This window comes from Balaenoptera acutorostrata, chromosome 7 (genome assembly GCF_949987535.1).
Source record: "Balaenoptera acutorostrata chromosome 7, mBalAcu1.1, whole genome shotgun sequence".
Taxonomy (NCBI): domain Eukaryota; kingdom Metazoa; phylum Chordata; class Mammalia; order Artiodactyla; family Balaenopteridae; genus Balaenoptera; species Balaenoptera acutorostrata.
Genome location: NC_080070.1, coordinates 39,372,759 through 39,392,586, shown reverse-complemented (window position 1 = coordinate 39,392,586; position 19,828 = coordinate 39,372,759). Strand labels below are relative to the sequence as shown.

The following is a 19,828-nucleotide window of genomic DNA, read 5'->3' as shown; positions in this document are numbered from 1 at the left end:
GGTTGATAAAACAGCAATAATTAATGTAAAACAAAGAAACAGGCAATCCAGGCAGAGAGAAAAGGGTGAGGCACCCACGGTTCTACTGGCAGAGAGAAGGCTGCAGGCAGAAGAACGGCAGAAAATGACAAGAAACACAGAGAAAAAGAGGAGGGACCCCAGATCGTGGAGGGTTAAGGATTTATAAAACATCTTCAGGGAAGAAGCAGTTGTATTAAATTCTTTCCTCAAGGGGCTTAGAGCTTACTTAAAACAGATTAAGAGTAATAGGTGAACAGTATTTAAAAAAGGAATTTTGATCAGCAAATAGGTGAAGTAACAAAACAAAACAAACAAACAAAAAAAGCAAAGACACACTTAATTCAAGATAACTTAGGAGTTATCTGAACTTCATGATCCAGTTTTATCACATCTCTTAAAGGATAAGAGGAGAATTAGGTGTGACTTTGAACTGTAAATATTCCAACAAATCTGAAAACCAAAGAATGTTTTAAATTAAAAAGGAAGTGTTTTATCTCTCTGTAGAGACCATATCTCCAAATACATTGATCTCTGTCACTGAAGTACCTACCTTAGAGTCACTCAACAATGCCATTATGAATGTCAACATTGGGCAGAGATGAAAGAAAAGAACAGTATTCACAGACTGATTATTCAGCAGACCATTACTACTGGTAGGCAAGAAGTCTCAGAATGAACAGTCCAGCTGTGCTCCAGCTGTCCTGCACACTTGTGGGGAGAGCTCATCGGCAGTCCAAGGGATGGAGTGTACGTGTAAAAGTAATGTGGTATTTTACAATACAGCACATATCAAAATTGCAACTTGGTTTTAGATTGCTTATTGTTATGATAAAGACATCAGTAACCATTTAAAAGAAGGTACATCGAAGTGTCTGTATTAGCAATGTAATCAAAGTTACTTTTTCATTGTTAGTAACTAATGGAATGTAAGTTATTTTCAGGGAAGAATGAAACAGTCTAACATTAATCTGAATTTCAGTTAAGCATGACAATATACAGGTACAGCTACAGCAAGTTAGACTACCTTTTCCAAATACTGCAAAATTCAAGTCACTTTATACAAAGGAGACTATGGAGAGAAGTATGAATTAAAATGAAAAATTCAGCGAAATTCCACAATTTCTAGTTCATTTTATAATTTTATTTCTAAATGCCATCTCCTGGGAACCTGAGGAACCACAGGCTAACTCATTTGATTGTAACTGAACAGTATTATTTATTTATAAACTTTTAATTTTGCCTCTCTAAGAGAAAATAAAAAAGCCATCACTGAAAGGTTTTCTTTTTTCCCCCCTATAATTGTCAAAGAGAACGACAAATAATAAATAAAATTACAGGCTATAAACAAGCAAATATTTGAAAACAACGAAAAATTCTGGCAGCATAATTTTTACGTTTAATGTAACTTCAGTCTTCTAAAGATCCACTTTCGCAGCCATAAAAAAGAACGAAATAATGCCATTTGCAGCAATATGGATGGACCTAGAGATTGTCATACTGAGTAAAGTAAGCGAGACAGAGAAAGACAAGTATATTGCTTATATGTGGGATCTAAAAAAATGGTGCAAATGAACTTATTTACAAAACAGAAACAGAGTCACAGATGTAGAAAACAAACTTACGGTTACCAGAGGGGAAAGGAGGGGAGGAATAAATTGGGAGATTGGGATTGACATATACTATATATAAAATAGATAACTAATAAAGACCTACTATAGGGGCTTCCCTGGTGGCGCAGTGGTTGAGAATCTGCCTGCTAATGCAGAGGACACGGGTTCGAGCCCTGGTCTGGGAAGATCCCACATGCCGCAGAGCAACTGGGCCCGAGAGCCACAACTGCTGAGCCTGCGCGTCTGGAGCCTGTGCCCCGCAACGGGAGGGGCCGCGATAGTGAAAGGCCCGCGCACTGCGATGAAGAGTGGCCCCCGCACCACGATGAAGAGTGGCCCCCGCACCACGATAAAGAGTGGCCCCGCTTGCCGCAACTAGAGAAAACCCTCGCACGAAACGAAGACCCAACTCAGCTAAAAACAAACAAACAAATAAATAAATAAATAGAGTAGCTATTAATTAAAAAAAAAAAAAGACCTACTATATAACACAGGCTAGTCTACTCAATACTCTGTAATGGCCTATACGGGAAAAGAATCTAAAAAAGAGTGGATATATGTATATGTATAACTGATTCACTTTGATGTACACACCTGAAACTAATACAACATTGTAAATCAACTATACTCCAATAAAAAAAAAAAAAATCCAGCCTATCCAATGTCTGGGCCAATAACTATTAAGGACAGTCATAACAAGGATAAAGTCATCAAAACATACCGAATTAACTGTAAACTAAGAATATTATGTATAAGATAATCATAATTAGTTAATGGATATTGTGTTTTTTTCCCTTTGGACTAATTATTTTTCTCTTTTTTCTTTTATATTTTATTTTATTATAGTTAGCATCATGCTGCTATTCCTGCAAGTACTGAACAAGCATGGGATTTGAATATTACACTCTTAAATAAATGAATTGCTTAATTTCCTGTGACCATCTATACATACTCCATCTTCAAAAAGTATATCAATATTCTATCATAAAGGAGATAGGAACCTTTTCTTCAATATGCATGACATTTCTGGACAATGCACTTGTGGCACTGGCACTTTTTTCCATGAAGAAAATCTTTGCAGTTCTATGGCATTCATCATTTGACAAAGGCAACTATTTTCCTTATCTATCAGCTCTTACTGATCTTACTAGCAGTGACCCTGGAATCCTTAAGGACCCATTAAATCTCTGAAGAAGAAAGCTAAGATGAAGGACCTGCCACTCCAAATTCATGTGCTACTTGGCCTAGCTATCACTACACTAGTACAAGCTGTAGATAAAAAAGCAGATTGCCCACAATTATGTACGTGTGAAATCCGGCCCTGGTTTACACCTAGATCCATTTATATGGAAGCATCTACAGTGGATTGTAATGATTTAGGTCTTTCAAATTTCCCAGCCAGATTGCCTGCTGATACACAGATTCTGCTCCTACAGACTAACAATATTGCAAAAATTGAATACTCCATAGACTTTCCAGTAAATCTTACTGGCCTGGACTTATCTCAAAACAATTTATTTTCAGTTACCAATATTAATGTAAAAAAGATGCCTCGGCTTCTTTCTGTGTACCTAGAGGAAAACAAACTTACTGAGCTGCCTGAAAAATGTCTGTCTGGACTTAGTAACTTACAAGAACTCTATATTAATCACAACTTGCTTTCTACAATTTCACCCGGAGCCTTTATTGGCCTACATAATCTTCTTCGACTTCATCTCAATTCAAATAGATTGCAGATGATCAACAGTAAGTGGTTTGAGGCTCTTCCCAATCTGGAGATTCTGATGATTGGGGAAAATCCAATCATCAGAATCAAAGACATGAACTTTAAGCCTCTTATCAATCTTCGCAGCCTGGTTATAGCTGGTATAAACCTCACGGAAATACCAGATAATGCCTTGGTTGGACTTGAAAACTTAGAAAGCATCTCTTTTTATGACAACAGGCTTATTAAAGTGCCCCATGTTGCTCTTCAAAAAGTGGTAAACCTCAAATTTTTGGATCTAAATAAAAATCCCATTAATAGAATACGGAGGGGTGATTTTAGCAATATGCTACACTTAAAAGAATTGGGGATAAACAATATGCCTGAGCTGATTTCCATCGACAGTCTTGCTGTGGATAACCTGCCAGATTTAAGAAAAATAGAAGCTACTAACAACCCAAGGTTGTCTTACATTCACCCAAATGCATTTTTCAGACTACCCAAGCTGGAATCACTCATGCTTAACAGCAATGCCCTTAGTGCCCTGTACCGCAGTACCATTGAGTCTCTGCCAAACCTCAAGGAAATCAGCATACACAGCAATCCCATCAGGTGTGATTGTGTCATCCGTTGGATTAATATGAACAAAACCAACATTCGATTTATGGAGCCAGATTCACTCTTTTGCGTGGACCCACCTGAATTCCAAGGCCAGAATGTTCGGCAGGTGCATTTCAGGGAAATGATGGAAATTTGTCTCCCTCTTATAGCTCCCGAGAGTTTTCCTTCTAATCTGGATTTAGAAACTGGGAGCTATGTTTCCTTACACTGCAGAGCTACTGCAGAGCCACAGCCTGAAATCTACTGGATCATACCTTCTGGTAAAAAACTCTTGCCTAATACTCTGACAGACAAGTTCTATGTCCATTCTGAAGGCACACTAGATATAAGTGGCATCACCCCAACAGAAGGGGGTTTATACACCTGTATAGCAACTAACCTGGTTGGTGCTGACTTGAAGTCTATTATGATCAAAGTGGATGGCTCTTTTCCCCAGGATAACAATGGATCCTTGAATATTAAAATAAAAGATGTTCAGGCCAACTCAGTTCTGGTGTCTTGGAAAGCAAGTTCTAAAATTCTCAAATCCAGTGTTAAGTGGACAGCCTTTGTCAAGACTCAAAATTCCCATGCTGCCCAAAGTGCTCGAATACCATCTGATGTCAAGGTATATAATCTTACTCATCTGAACCCATCAACTGAGTATAAGATTTGTATTGATATCCCCACCATCTATCAAAAAAGCAGAAAACAATGTGTAAATGTCACCACAAAAGGTTTGCACCCTGATCGAAAAGAGTATGATAAGAGTAACACCACAGCATTTATGGCCTACCTTGGAGGTTTTCTGGGGATTATTGGTATGATATGTCTTTTCAGCTGCCTCTCTCAAGAAATGAACTGTGATGGTGGACATAACTATGTGAGAAATTACTTACAGAAACCAACCTTTGCATTCAGTGAGCTTTATCCTCTGATCAACCTCTGGGAAGCAGGCAAAGAAAAAGGTACAGCATTGGAAGTAAAAGCAACTGTTATAGGTGTGCCAACAAACATGTCCTAAAAACAACTAACTAAATCTACTTCAAAGAAAACTCAAAACTGTGGTTGTACTTTAAAAAAAAAAAAAAAAAGGCAGAGAACTATTACTTTGTAGAAGGAAGTTTAAGCTTCACCAATGCTGCTCCTGACCAATGGACATATGTACAAGTTCAGCATTTTAATTAACTGGCTTCGAAGGGTACTGTGGCAACCAAATAAAACAATTCCATTTTCTAGAACATGTAACTTTTATGTCTGGACTACAGTTAAAGTGGACAAAAACATTTCTGTATTTTTTTTAAGTATATAAGAGTAGTTGAACTGAGCAATACCTCCTCCTGTGTTGTATTACACATGTTAGCCACGAGTTTTTGCAGTGACCAGATAAACTTGAATTGACACGTGGTGTAATAAAATGGACAAATTCTGTAGAGTAGACACAGTGAATATGTGGACCTCTTTTATAAGGAAAAATACATTTTGGATTAAAATCAATTGCTTTTGTCTTGTTTTTGTTTCTAAATAAAGAATAATTTCTGGGAAATATCATTTGACCAGATATCATTTAAATGACAATGTTTTCAAAAAGTGTTTTTCTATAATTAAATTTGGAATGCTAAGAGTAAGACACTTTTACTGGGTGATGTAACTACATTTTTATAATGCACAAAAATGGATTTTAGAAGGCACTTTATCAATATTGAGAGGCAATAATAACATTGTACTTAACCCTTTATTGACAGAAACAAAGCCTCTTGGAAATTATGTATTCACTTATAGATTTTCTTTTCTTAACAAGCAGCTTTTGGAGTGGATTTAATTATTAAGTTCATATAATGTAAATCCAATATCTAAGGAAATGAAAGTCTTATTTTAATAATTGGTAGTAGCTCAACATTAGGCTGCTTGCTTTGCAGAAAATATCACCAAATTTCAGTAGGACTTATGATCTAGGTGTAATTTTCAAATCTTGCTGTGACTGTAAACACTTAATGAGCTTCACTGCAATAACAAGCAAATAATCTAATAATCTTCTATGTTGCAAATACAGCAAGAAAACATGTTCTACATGACCCCCAAAGAAGGAGGTTTATATACTTGTATAGCAACTAACCTAGTTGGTACTGACTTAAAGACAGTTATGATCAAAGTAGATGGTTCTTTTCCCCAGGATAACAATGGATTTTAGAATTTTAGGAGACTAGGATTTTCTGAAACTAGGATTTTTAAATTTTATTTTAAGATATACTGAATTCATAGTGGAAGAAGTTCCAGAGTTAAATAGAAATTTAAGAGGACAGTTTTGCTCATGAAAAGCTTCTGAGACTTAGAATAAAAGAAAAAAATTAAGTGCAGTTTTCAATGACTGTAAGGCACCTAAATAACACAGCTTAGAAAAATTGAGAATCATTGAATTGAAGTGCTAATAACATTACTAATTATTTTAGAGTCTTATACAGAAAATACAAGACTTTTACCTGGAAAGAACAACCAAGACTTTTAGGGCTTTAGTCATATTTACAAACAAAAACCCATAGTCCTACAAAACCAATGTATTTGTGTACAAAGAAAACATCCTGAAACAATAAAAAAAAAATCTACAGAGGTAATAAGCCTTACTTTTTATAGGCAAATTGCTTATCTCTACAAAGCTACAAGTCTTCCATGTTAACTGCTACTTAATCTGTTCATAATCAAGTGTTTAAGTTTTCTTACCATAGCTTTCTGCACATCATCAACATGTCACTGGCCTGTAAACATTTCTACCACTGAAATCATATCAATTTATTTGTTAATACTAGACATTTGCTTTTGTGATAGCACTAACAGTTTCTAATTAAGTATTAGCTGTTTTTGACAATGTTGGAAAGTAATTGTTATGAACTCTTTAAAACGAAAGGACAACTGTGTTAATTTTAACACAACCAAAATATGAAACTTGCTAATTAAATGTGTTTCCCAAACACAAATTTTACAACCTGATGAATCACTATCACAGAGAGGCTGACATTAGAATTTATCAATAAGACATGCCCATAATTCACAAGAGGTTTCAGCACCACGGACAGAGCTTTTTAAAAGAGCCAGGCTATTTATCAAAAATAGAGGAGCTGAAATATGACCTATTAGGATGCAGGTATTGTATAGGTCAGCAAGAACTTGCTCAGGTTTCTTGTATATTTCTATCTTCATGAAGAACTATACCAAACATGGTAAAGCTGAGAATCCATTTCAAGCTACATTTTTCTTAGAGAAATTGCAGTAAATAAGTACTCTGAATAGATACCTAACAGTGAGCACTAAAATGAAGCATTTTTGTTACAGCTGAATAAATACAGATGCTCAAAGCAAATCATGATCCTATTTACTTGCTCAAATTTTAGTCTAAATTGCCAGTGAGAAAAAGAAAAAAAGACATTTGCTTCAACAACAGAATGGCATTTCATACTCCCTATATTACCTCCTAAACCTCACATAAAGTTAACTAAGCACTGGTTAAAGTACTCAAAGCATGTAACTTACAATTTGGTGATACCAAATGGATACAAAGGCAAACTTTGCCCCAAATAAATACAATTCTAAAGTTTATATCTCTATGAATACCACATGATCCCCTCACATTGCATGAAGGAAAACATTTTTTTAGAAAAAAATAATTTTACAAGAATTATATATTTTATAATTTACACTACAAAATAAATCCAAATTTTCTATAAATAAGCATGTCTAGTTGAATACAAAAATGCATACAATGTGAAGCTAAATGTGCAATTGTCAGCAAAGCCAAGTAACAATATGCTGCCAGTCATATGTAACCATTTTACTTAGAAAGAAATGAAACAGATTTATGGTACAAATGTCAGTCCGTTGATACTTACTGCAGTTCTTAAATTTATTCTAATTAGGTAAAAATTTCTTAAGCAACACTATATAACAGCAAGCATAATTTTAACATTATAATCCCTTAGTCTATTCATTTAACTATATTTTCTTTTGTTTATATTCAATATATATGTATTGTATGGCTATTAGTCACTGGAAAAATAGAAGTGAACAGGACAAATTCCCCACCATTAAGGGGCTTATATTCAACTGGTTTGCATTCTGGTTATGTATCACTGATTTCACAGATATGTGTTAACTATGTTACCTAGTGGAGACCCAGCTTCAATCCATACTTTCACAGAATGGTAATGTTCAGAAAATCAGATTTTTTTTCTTTGGTCTAAAATATTTTATTTATCACAACATGTTGATACAGGAACTTAATTCAAATTTATTATTGATTTTATTCACGATAGATAGATAGATAGATAGATAGATAGATAGATAGATAGATACTAGCCTAACACCATCCTCAGACTGGTTAAATAAACAGGCATGTCGACTTACCATAAATTATTTATTTCTAGGCACAAAAACATGGATAACTATTATGTTTCCCCTATTTTCAACATAGAATGATCACCCAAGAAATGTAAGTCAAATTCAAGAAGGTAATCTAGCACTGCTAAAATATTTATGTATTTTATGAGGAAGACCAACTTACTCTATCCACTCTTATAAAATCTTCCAGGGCTTCCCTGGTGGCGCAGTGGTTGAGAATCTGCCTGCTAATGCAGGGGACACGGGTTCGAGCCCTGGTCTGGGAAGATCCCACATGCCACGGAGCAGCTGGGCCCGTGAGCCACAACTACTGAGCCTGAGCGTCTGGAGCCTGTGTCCCGCAACGGGAGGGGCCGCGATAGTGAAAGGCCCGCGCACCACGATGAAGAGCGGTCCCCGCACTGCGATGAAGAGTGGCCCCCGCTCGCCGCAACTAGAGAAAGCCCTCGCACGAACCGAAGACCCAACACAGCCAAAAATAAATAAATAAATAAATAAATAAATAAATAAAGTAGCTAACAAAAAAAAAAAAAAAAAGAAAACACCGGTTCCTAATTCCTGTGCCAGTACCCATTTAAAAAAAAAAAAAAAAAAATCTTCCAACAACTATGAAGAAAAATTCCATAGATTAGCCTTTTACATGAAAAATTAGAAGTGACAGGTCAGTAACCAATAAAGTAAAAAAACAACTTAAAGTTTAAGAGCATATATTTGCTAAAGAAAGAGAAAATTCCAATAAAATGTTCTCACAGCTGTCATAAACAGCAGGAAAAAAATCTCATTGTATACGTAAACATAAAGCAACATCTTTAGCTTCGTCACAATGCTGACTTTCTAGGAGACAGGGAATTATAAATAGTAATTATATTATGGCTACATTTTCTTTGATTCAATCTCTGTCTCTCTTGTCTCTCTTTCTCTAACTTGCCAAAACAAATGATAACAAATAAGTAAAAGTTTTTTCAAAGAATATGGTTGTTACAGGTATGTTTAGTATATCAAGCGTCCCAAATGGTCATTTGGGGATAAATCTAAACAGAAAGACTAAAATGATCTTCTCTTTCAAATGGTAGTATTTTCACCCTTAGTTCTATAGCCCCCACCTTTATAATATATTTTACCCTGACTAATGCCTTGCTAACTAGGCTGTTGCTTGGGAGCATGGCAGTATTGTACTGGAATGAAAAAGCCATGCCTGTCATGGAGTTCTGGAAAATGAAAGAAACTGACTCCAGTTTCAACACAGTAGTGGCTACTTTCGTTGTTAATTTGAAAAGTGAGGACTTTATTGTTAGGGGTGACCACCAATTTGGTTTATATTATTTCTCTGAAGCAAGGGGAAAATAAAAACACTATTTGTACACAGGAATAAAATGGCAAAATCTGAGTTAATTGTAATAGCCACAAATATCCAATTCCAAGTAAAATTATTAAAATACAAGCTTTAAAGAAGAATATTCTAGTAAAATATAGATTTTTTTTCCAAAATCTGGCCTAAACATTCCATTAATGATATAACAAAGGTGCTTTTGAATTGACTAGTAAGCATTCAGTATTCTCAAGTGAGAAAATACATGAAATAGAACACAATTCCTTTTTATTCCTACTGAAAATAGACAAGCCCGTAGAGATTTGAATCTACCTATTCTAGTTCACTTTACATATATAGCAGAGGGCTCTTAGCTTACCTTTGAATAAAGCCATATAGTCAATACCAAGTAAGGGGTCATGTATATAACAGATACTTCGATACAGTTTTCTCTTAAAAGCAAAGTGAGGTATTTAAATAAGTAATAAATTCAGAGCAAATTTATCACATATGATTTCAAAATTATTGTAGTGTGGTCCAGAGTAACAAAGCATAGCCAAAAGAATTGTGGTTAACCTTGGCAAGTCTTTCAGAAGAGTGAACTATAATGGCATTTGAAGACCTCAAAGTGCTTTGTGTCTTTATCTTTTCTAACTCTAATACATCTTCAAGAAACTAATACCATTATGTGACCATTGTAAGGAAAATCCAGCTTCTCATTAAAATATATGATTCGGTGTCAAGTCATTGATTCAAAATCCAATTGTGATATCCATTTATAATGTTTATCAGCCTCTGCAAAAAACAATGGAGTAAACTTAGGACATAAATTGACCATCCTAATCCTAGCACTGAAAGAATCAGAGTGTAATAAAATAACTTTCCTGTCAGTTGAGGTACCAGATTCAAGGTTGTTAAAGACAAACAGTTCTTAAACCATCAGAGGTGTTATTACTACAGGAATATGATCAAACACACTGAAAGAGTTCTTCAAAAGAATACTATATAAGACTGAAATTCACTATCAAAACTGGGATTAAAGACAGATACCTCTGGTAAACATCCCTTTAATAATGATTACAGAGAGGAGTCATGTAGTCAATAAAGAACAAAAAAATCATGTCCCCAAAATAACTTTAAGGCTTCCGGGATTCCCATCCCTGTTTCCTAGTCAATCAACAAACCAACGTTCCAATATATGATTTTCACATTAAATTGTTTATTAGAGTTTAAAAACACATTTACATACAAAATGCATGAATTTATATAACTATGTGATTCTAACTACCCAATTCAAACCCTTGAGTGTAAAAATAAGAATCCTTCAATAGAGAAAAGGTATAAAAAATAGAAGGAAATAAAACATTTATTTCTTTTTTCTATCAAAATCCTTATCTACATATATTCATATAGTTTTAATAGACTGCATTGAAAAAACGAGCTACATCAAAAACACCCGTGTTAGATAAGGGGAGTTAGGTTCTTCCCACCAATGGGTTACGTGCGTCTCAGTGCAGGCTCAGGCCTGAAGTCACAATGTGATGCTTGAGAGATTTTCTTGGCACATATAATGCATAGCAATTAGTAAATATATTATCAACATTATCATATTTGAATAAATATACATTCATATTTCCTTGAGTAACAAGATAAAAACTAGAAAGGAAGGAAACAAACACTTACTGAATGTTGAATATGTGCCAGACTAAAAATTTGCTATGGTTGTAAGAAATCCACTCCAGATCTAAAGGAGAAGGGGTGTGGGAAAAATGAATATTTACCATCTTACTATGTGTCAGGCATACTGAGGAATGTGCTTGTTCACCCTCCTGGTCTCTGTTTCTCTATATGCACGTCTGTCTGTCACATGCGTGCGACACACACACACACACTTATATTAATTCAATTTTCATGAAATCCTTGTGGGCTCAGTGTTAACACTCTCATTTTATACATCAGTCTCAGAGAAGTAATTTTCTTTCCCAAGATGATAATATCATAGAGCAGAAAAACCAAAAGGTACAATATTATGAAAAATAATAATACCCAGGTACTTTTCTGGCATGCCATACAAAAAATAACTAATAGGTGGTATTTTGAGGAGGGAACACTCCATCAATAGTATACCAGATTCATTAATTGTGCTATTGTCTTCTAACTATCTCCATCAACATGTTCACTTATAATATTCCTATGTCGGTTCTGCATGAGGGATTGGGGTAATGGGCTCCAGTTTGCCAACTTTCAGTTATTACTTGCCAAAGGCACAACTGTGAGCGCTGGTTTAGCAAAAAACAAACACACACACACACACACACACACACACACACAACAAAACAACCTCCAAAAACCTGCATATATTATAAACTGAACTTTTAAAATAAGCATATTCACTAAGTACTCACTGGCTGCAAGGTACTTCTAGAGACTTACAAAAGACTCTTCTGTAATTATTCCCATGCATCCATTTCACAGTCCCCATGCATAATGCTCTCCTGTTTTTCTATCCCATTACAGAAGAGTAAAGGATAGTCAATTACCTGTTTTACTTGTTTTCTGACTCTAGCTTATATTTGTCATACATGATAATTCTGATCTTAGAAGGAGGTGCATAAAGAGTAAGGACTGATGGGACAAATTTTTCCCTTCAACTTTCTGCCAACATCCCCATCCTTGCATGTATTGGTGCCATAAACACTAACAGCTTAGAGGGTCATAAGTCAGTGCACTCTGATAGAGTTTAGTCTGTTGGACGACTTGTAGTCTATTACAAACGGGTTCTGAGGAGCTCTAAGTTATGAACTGGAGTTTATGAATTGATTCTGAGGAGTTCTAATAAATGAATTTGTTCTAGAAGAACAAAACTAATTAATATAGGATAGATAACATGGATTATTTGTTCATAAATGGGGCTGCAAAAAATATTAAATAAAAACTTGACACCATCAAACTTATCCCTGAGATTAAAACCTCCAATGCCCATATAGGAAGTTGATTGTCTCTATGTCTCAGTAGAAGAAACAAGGTGAGTCATTAAAACAAGCAAACATTTCCACAGATTAGTAAGCTTCTATGAAATTAAATTGGCATGCAGACTTTATGTGTAGAGAAGTATCTCAGTATTTAATGAGTACTAATTTTTGCTTGCTAATATTTCATAGTCACTATGCTGAACCCTGTTCTCATTCCAAAGATACCACCCCCACCTTGATTTTTTTTTTTTTTAATGAATCATTGATATGGCAGAACTCCTTTGCTACTATTATTTGGAAAATAATAGTAGTAAACTTTCTAAACAGAGAAGCAAGGAGTGGCCCATGTTTTCATTCATACATGACTTTTTCCCATGCGCTCTTCATTTATTGAGGATCTACTATGTGCCAGACATGGTATTAGCTGCTAAAGATGCAACATTGACTGTGATAAACAAATTGCCTGACATCATAAAACAGTCTACAGGTAGATACCAACAAATGAATCTGGTAATTTCAATATAAGTTAATAGAAATATGATAGGAATGGGGATAGCTTATACATATGCGGGGGTACAGGTTATTATAAAGGAGCCCGGAAAGGGTTCTAACAACTAAGACTGCCTTTACACAATCTCTCAATTAAAAAGCTGAGAAATGTTGGGAGCAGGCTAGGGGTAGTGGGAAGATGACAAAAGCTGAAGAATTTGAATAGCAACAGCATGCTGAGTAACTGGGAGAAAGTTCTGAAGAAGGAAAAAGCCAGAGCTGGCTTCAAAAGATAAATGAAGATATGGGTAAAAAAATCAAACTTTACTTGGTGCTAAACGTGGTGGAAACTAATGTCCCAGGGAAAATGACTAGGCCAAATTTAAAACACCAGGACTAATTTATAAGGCTACAAATATTAGTTTTCCATATTTCATGCCTGTCTCCCTCTATAACCAAGCCCCAGTTTCTCATCCAATCCCTAGTCCTCCATAGTTGGGAGTATGAGAAGAAGTAGGAAATAAAAGAGAAAAGGAAATAGACACAGGCACACTCTGTACACTACTCCTCAGGTCTCCCCTAATCTGAAACCACATCACACACACACACAGACTCTCAAGACCCTTAGAAGCGTACACTCAGACACAAACCATTCATGTTCAGAGTAAGTATGGTCCATTATATGTAAGATATCCTATTTTCAGATATTAAAAAAATACACCTCCCATGAAATTAACAGGGGGTCAAAATGTTACTCCAGCTCTCCACTATTTCCCCAAAGGGAAAATAAATGAAAGAGACCTTAGGTATTCTGGCCAGTTTTGTACATGAAAACCCATGTAATGTAAAATTAGGGTCTATGTGTTTGAATTTAAGACCGATCTAGTTCTATTTCCACTGTTAATTGTATTTCTCTTTCAGAAATTTCACACATATGTTATATAGAGTTTAATAAGTATAAAAACAGATTTAGGAACACCAGGAACAAATACTGTGTCTCATCTCCTTGCATTATGTTTTCTACCATACCAGACATAGTTCTAACTGGATCTCATAGATACCACTTTCCTCAGATAATAGAAAAAAAATTGCTCTCTTATGTTTCCAGTTGAGACCCTGAATTCAAAATAACTTAAAATAAGAAAGAGTAGAATAGGTAGAAGTACTCACCCACATGAATAGGACACTCATTCTACATTTTTTATGGTTTCTCAACACTGAGCTCTCTTAAGAAGAAAATTTTATTAAGATTGTCTAACACAAGTCTAATATAGATTACTAAAGATGTAAATTATGTCAATAATTTAAAGTTTAATTTTGAAGATGTACTTAAAAATTAATAGAGGAGATAAGCATTAATAGACATAAACATAATAGACATAATAAACTTAACAGAAAAGATAAGCATTAGCATAAAAATTCGGAAATACTTTCGCTATTAAATTTTCTCAAAAAGGTTTTGGGAAACTGTGATACAAAGACTATTAAATTAGTTAGTTTTCAATCCTTCAAAATCTTTTGTTTGAAAGGTCTGTTGGAGGTTTTTACCTGAAACCAAGGGGGGGTGAAAGCACATCCACTTTCTCATGATATTTTAAATGCCGGGGTCTTGGTATGCCCAGAAAGACTCCTACAACACTCTGAAGTGAGCTCCTAATTTTGTAGAGGACTACAATTCACCATGGAAAGTGTGTCTGTTCCATTTCACTCTGGTATGAATAATAGAGAAGCCTTTAGATAAAATGATACTAAGTAAACGTAACAACAGAGTGATTTTTGTTTTATTGATACGAGTAACTCTGCCCCAGTGCTAGGCTGCAGTACTCAGGTCAACTGTTTTTCAGTGTGACTACTCACACCAGGTAAGAACATGTATGTGGCTTAGCACAAACTCTCATCTCATTCTGGAAAAAACAAGTCAAGTTTTAGGTTCACTGAAACCAGAATATATAAAATACTAGGTCTATGAGATCAGTAGTCCTAGATGTCGAACTAAAGTTACAATCTTAAATGTCATAAAGCTTTGATTACACATTTGTCAAGTACTTTCTAAGATATAAGACATTTTTACATATGTCTGACATTTGAATATATCCTCTGTAGCTACTCTGTGATTTCAGAAAAATCATGCTAACCTACTTTGATGAATTATTGGTCCTGGCAATGGAAATATCAAATAAAATTATCATCAAATTTGCAAACCCACTGAATCTTTCCCCTGCTCCAAGGTGAGCACTGTCAAACACCTGTGCATGCTTTCACAGTGGCAATGGGCTTATCAATAAAGATTTTTGCTATAGTGGGAAAAGCCAACCCTATGATCTTTAAATAATCTGGTTTCAGAAATGTGTTTTTATAATAAACCTCTCCTAAAGATCTCCTTGACTTGAAATTCCAAGCTTAAAATAATGATGTCACATTATTCCTTTAAAATATATTATTTTAAAGTACATAATTTTATATTATTTTGCCTTAATATATTTTACTACTAAAGTAACATGTGATTATTATACAAAATCAAGAAAATACAGAAAAGAGAGCCCCACATTCTTCCTGTCCCCCTCTTACAAAGCCTGTCATTCTGTCTTCCACAAAGTTTATATTATCTGACTCTACTACCTTCACTCTTAGTACAGACTAGAGGTGCCCAGACTGTAAAACTGGCATGAAAGACCTCCAACCTCAGGATGAAAGAAGATTTCACTGCTCACCCCATCATTTCCTCACCCAGCCCCAAAGCTCCCAATGACATGATTGGCAGATATTACCATCCTCTAGTATTGTACATCAGTCCTTTATGTATCAGCCTATTACATTTTTGCAAAGCTTTAGGAGTAAAAAGATTTTCAGTCTCACGTTCAGCTGAGAATTTGCTTCTTTCTATTTTTCACTAGTTTTATTTTAGGGAGCAAAAAAGGAATGAATTTAATGAATGTACTACAGGGCAGCCCTGCAAGTCGATCATGCTATCATGTCCCTATATGTTCTTTGCTCCACACTGAAGAAGTCCATGTCCTTAAAGCTATTCAGGTCACTCTTCTCTGAAGATGATCCAAGTCATCAAAGTCTCTCTTAAAATACAGTACCACAAACAGAATGCCACCCTGTAGGTGTGCTAAGCTCTCTATTTGGTTGGGGAGCAATGTTAACAAAATTCCTGCACTGTTTTCAGTCGAAAGCAGAGCCAGCTCTAAAGAGACGAGGGTCTTCATACTTGACGCCAAATCTTGTGGTTAGCAACATCACCAAGACCAGCATCACCAGCACTTAGTAAACGCTAAGCCCTAGCAGACATATAACCTAATTTAACCCTATGAGGAAGGTTCTATCAGTAGCCATATTTTATATGACAGGTGAGAAAATTTAGGTTGAGAAAGTTTAAATGACTTACCAAGATTTCGCTAGTTAAGTCTTTATGGGTAAGAGGGATTTGGTCTCCATGTAAAAGCAAATTGACAGGTTGTTTGTTTGCTAACACCTACTATAAACCTTGGAATTTCTCATATGAACTGATATGACCTCTTAGATAAAAGTCACTCAGCAGGTAGTAGGGGGGTATTATGATAACTTAATTAGCATCAGCAATTATCACAAGAGCAGAAAATTAAGAATCTCTATAGTTAGAAACAGTATTTCATTGATAGCATACTTTTGGAAATAAAGCCTGACACAAACTAAGAACTGGAAAACAGAAACAGAGCGATTACACCTCCATGATGCTATGGTCATTAGAGAAATTGATAGAACTACAAGGCTTTCAGTCAACAAAAGAAAGACAATCCCAAAAGGAAAACTAATGAAAGGTATTCCCATACATCAAGGTTATTCCATTGCTTAACTTACTAACAGTAGTCTAACCCCATCATGAGTTAACAGGATGCTGAGGACAGAAGTATAGATGAGAATAACTAAAGCTTGTTTTTGTTTAGCTATTGGCTTCTAAACTTGTTTTTAACTGTGCTCCACATTAAAGTAAACATAATACATTGTGACACACACATAAACAAAATTTAAGTTTCACAAAAAAATTCTAACTGTGCAATTCAAACTCAGTATATTTTCTATTCTATTCTAGTTCTTTTTTTAAAAAATGCTGATATGATCTATTAATTGATTTTATTAACTACCAATTAGTCATAACCTGCAATTTGAAAAACATTAAACACCTACCAGTACCCATGGTCAGAAATAAACCGCAAGTCAAGAAATATCTGTGGAATTGCCATTTAGTTTCTCTTTTTGTAGTTATTAGTTCAAAGCTTAATATTATTATTTTTTTTCATTCCAACATAATAAGGGAAAGTAGAAGAGAGGAAAAGACGGCAACAGCAGCTACTGAAGAGGTGCTTTGTGAAGGGGAAGAGGAAGGAAGAGCAGGTTACATGCATACTGAGGCTTAGAAGAGTTGAACAACTTGCCCAAAGAAGGGCTGGGATTAAAACCCAAATCTACATGACTCCAAAGTTTGTAATTTTTACATAGGTTAGAGAACAGTCTACAGGAATATAGTTAATATTTCTAAAATGCATCTGTCTGATGATACTACACTAAAAACCTCTCAAAGGACAGGAAAAAAATCTTAAAATAATTAAATCAGGAGACTATCAGATAAACTTTTTATAGATTTCTAAATAAGAACGTACACTGAATGGTAGATTCCCTGGCTGTCAGCTGGGAATGTTTTCTTGAGTTCCGTTTAAGGAAAGGAGGAGTGTAGTCATTTCCTAGGGCTGCTATAAGAAAGTACCATACAGCCTTCTCCCCTGTGTCTATACCCAAATCTCCCACTTTCTCTTATAAAGGAACTAGTCATTGGACTAAGCTGATTATGTCTGCAGAGACCTTATTTCAAAATAAGGTCATATTCACAGGTACTGGGGTTAGGACTTGAATATGTCTTTTCTAGGGACACAATTCAACCCACTACAAGCAGATAGAAATGGATAAATCTAGGATGTCAACTATATAGTTCTCAAAACTTGGAAAGTTACAAAGATACACAGCAGCTCAGTTCAACTTCAAATGGCAACAGGGAACGGATGGAACAGTGTTAAACTCCCTCCATCTCAGTTCTTTGACAGCATTTACAACAGTATAACAAAAATGCAAACCAAAATAAAGTAAAATTAATTTTCAAGAAGGATTCATTCTGTGTTCAATTTATACTAATTATCATGCTGAAAGAGCCATTTAGATGCCTTATAAAAAATTTTTTTCTGTTTGAAGGAATTTTTTAAATCAGTGTTTATTTAATTGCCGATGACCCATTTCACCATTCCCTAATCATAGCAAAAAAAGATGTTAAGCCAGAATTACAGTTTTCCATCAGGCAAAACAAAACTTATACAAAACACTGGCATATTCCTTTATATACTTAGGAAGATCAATTTTTTTCTATTTCACACTTTCAGACCACATTGCTCAAAGTAAGAAAAGGCAAATGTAATCAAGCTTGATAAGCCAAGAAGCAGACAAATGACACACAAAAAAAATAATTTGAGGAGTAAAGATATTAAATTACCACCACAGTGCTCTGAATAATAAAAGCACGGCGTCAAAAGCAGTTCAGTTTCTTAAGACCAAGAGGCATTTCAACAGCTTTACCAAAGACCAGAAGTCAGTGTTTATGTTTTGTAAGAACTGTAATATGAATGAATTAAGAAATTATACTTTTAAAAATCTCACTTCGAAATACAGTTGGAATACATATGGGATTCTCTGATACTTCGTGCCCTACATTAACTCGTGGGGCCAGAGGACCAAAGCAAGAGGGAAATAGTGTGCCTCCCTGTTTAGTTGTGGTAGCTACTTTTTATTACATGGGCAATATAATTCATTGTTTCTTATGTAACTGCTAACCTATCTTAAATTTTAATAGCCATCCATAAACAAGCAAATGATATCACTTGTTCCAAGTGAGGTGTAACTTACAGATGGAAAACCCTGCAAAATGACTTGCAATAAATTAAAATAATCCTGAAGGAAAAGTGGAACATAGCTAGAAAAAGGTTAGAGATAAGAGATAACTTACTTGTAAAACCCTTTAAGGCAAAAGAGAACTGCCTGCATCTATATTCTAGGAAGGAAAAATCTTGAAAATTAGGATGCATTCAAATGCCACAAATATATCAGAACATACCATACTGCTAAAAATGTTTCAGTTAACATGATTTTAAAAATTTATCTCTATTGAAACCTTTACTTAAAATTGTTTGGCTATTGTGGAAAAAAACAGCAAACAAATGAATATGATGTGCACTTGATGTCAAGTATTTCATGAACAGAAGGGATAAATCTGGAATTTTTATCTTTGCCCTATATACATTGTACATTGAAGAAAATTTTTTGGAACTGAGCTAATAAAAGGCTAAATTAAGACACAATTTTAGTGCTCTGGGAACCTCAGCAGCACTACTACCCAGAGGCAAAAAGCCTAAATGATTCTATGGACAGGTAATAAACCGTAACAATGGCCAGAGACTAGGCTAGGTTGATATTTCTTTATTCATTGGTATTTACTATGAAATTAAAATGTTAGAAGCTGCAGGATATACAAGGATGAACCAGATATGTACTTGCCCTGCAAGAGTTTAGAGAATTATCTATGATGGGAAAACTACACAGGAGGAAAGAGAGTAAGAAATGCTACAGCAATTAAGTAGCTTCCAGATATATTTTGTGAAAATTCCAGATAATAGTAATTAAACTGGCCCTGATATGCAAGATAACCATC

The 19,828-nt window shown here is 35.0% G+C and overlaps 2 protein-coding genes across 3 annotated transcripts in view; one reads left to right on the top strand and one right to left on the bottom strand.

Moving 5' to 3' along the window:
- The window catches only part of LRRN3 (leucine rich repeat neuronal 3), a 38,321-nt gene extending 32,888 nt beyond the window's left edge, over nt 1–5,433 (top strand). Inside the window, exon 2 of one of the 2 annotated variants that reach the window (XM_057550481.1) lies at nt 2,482–5,433. In XM_057550481.1, coding sequence (XP_057406464.1) covers nt 2,837–4,960 — 2,124 coding nt within the window. In that variant the 5' untranslated portion in view covers nt 2,482–2,836 and the 3' untranslated portion in view covers nt 4,961–5,433. Of the gene's footprint in view, nt 1–2,477 lie in introns of both variants that reach the window. The other variant, XM_007195091.3, reaches the window with a different exon arrangement.
- The window catches only part of IMMP2L (inner mitochondrial membrane peptidase subunit 2), a 539,770-nt gene that overhangs the window by 103,929 nt on the left and 416,013 nt on the right, over nt 1–19,828 (bottom strand). The window lies entirely within an intron of this gene.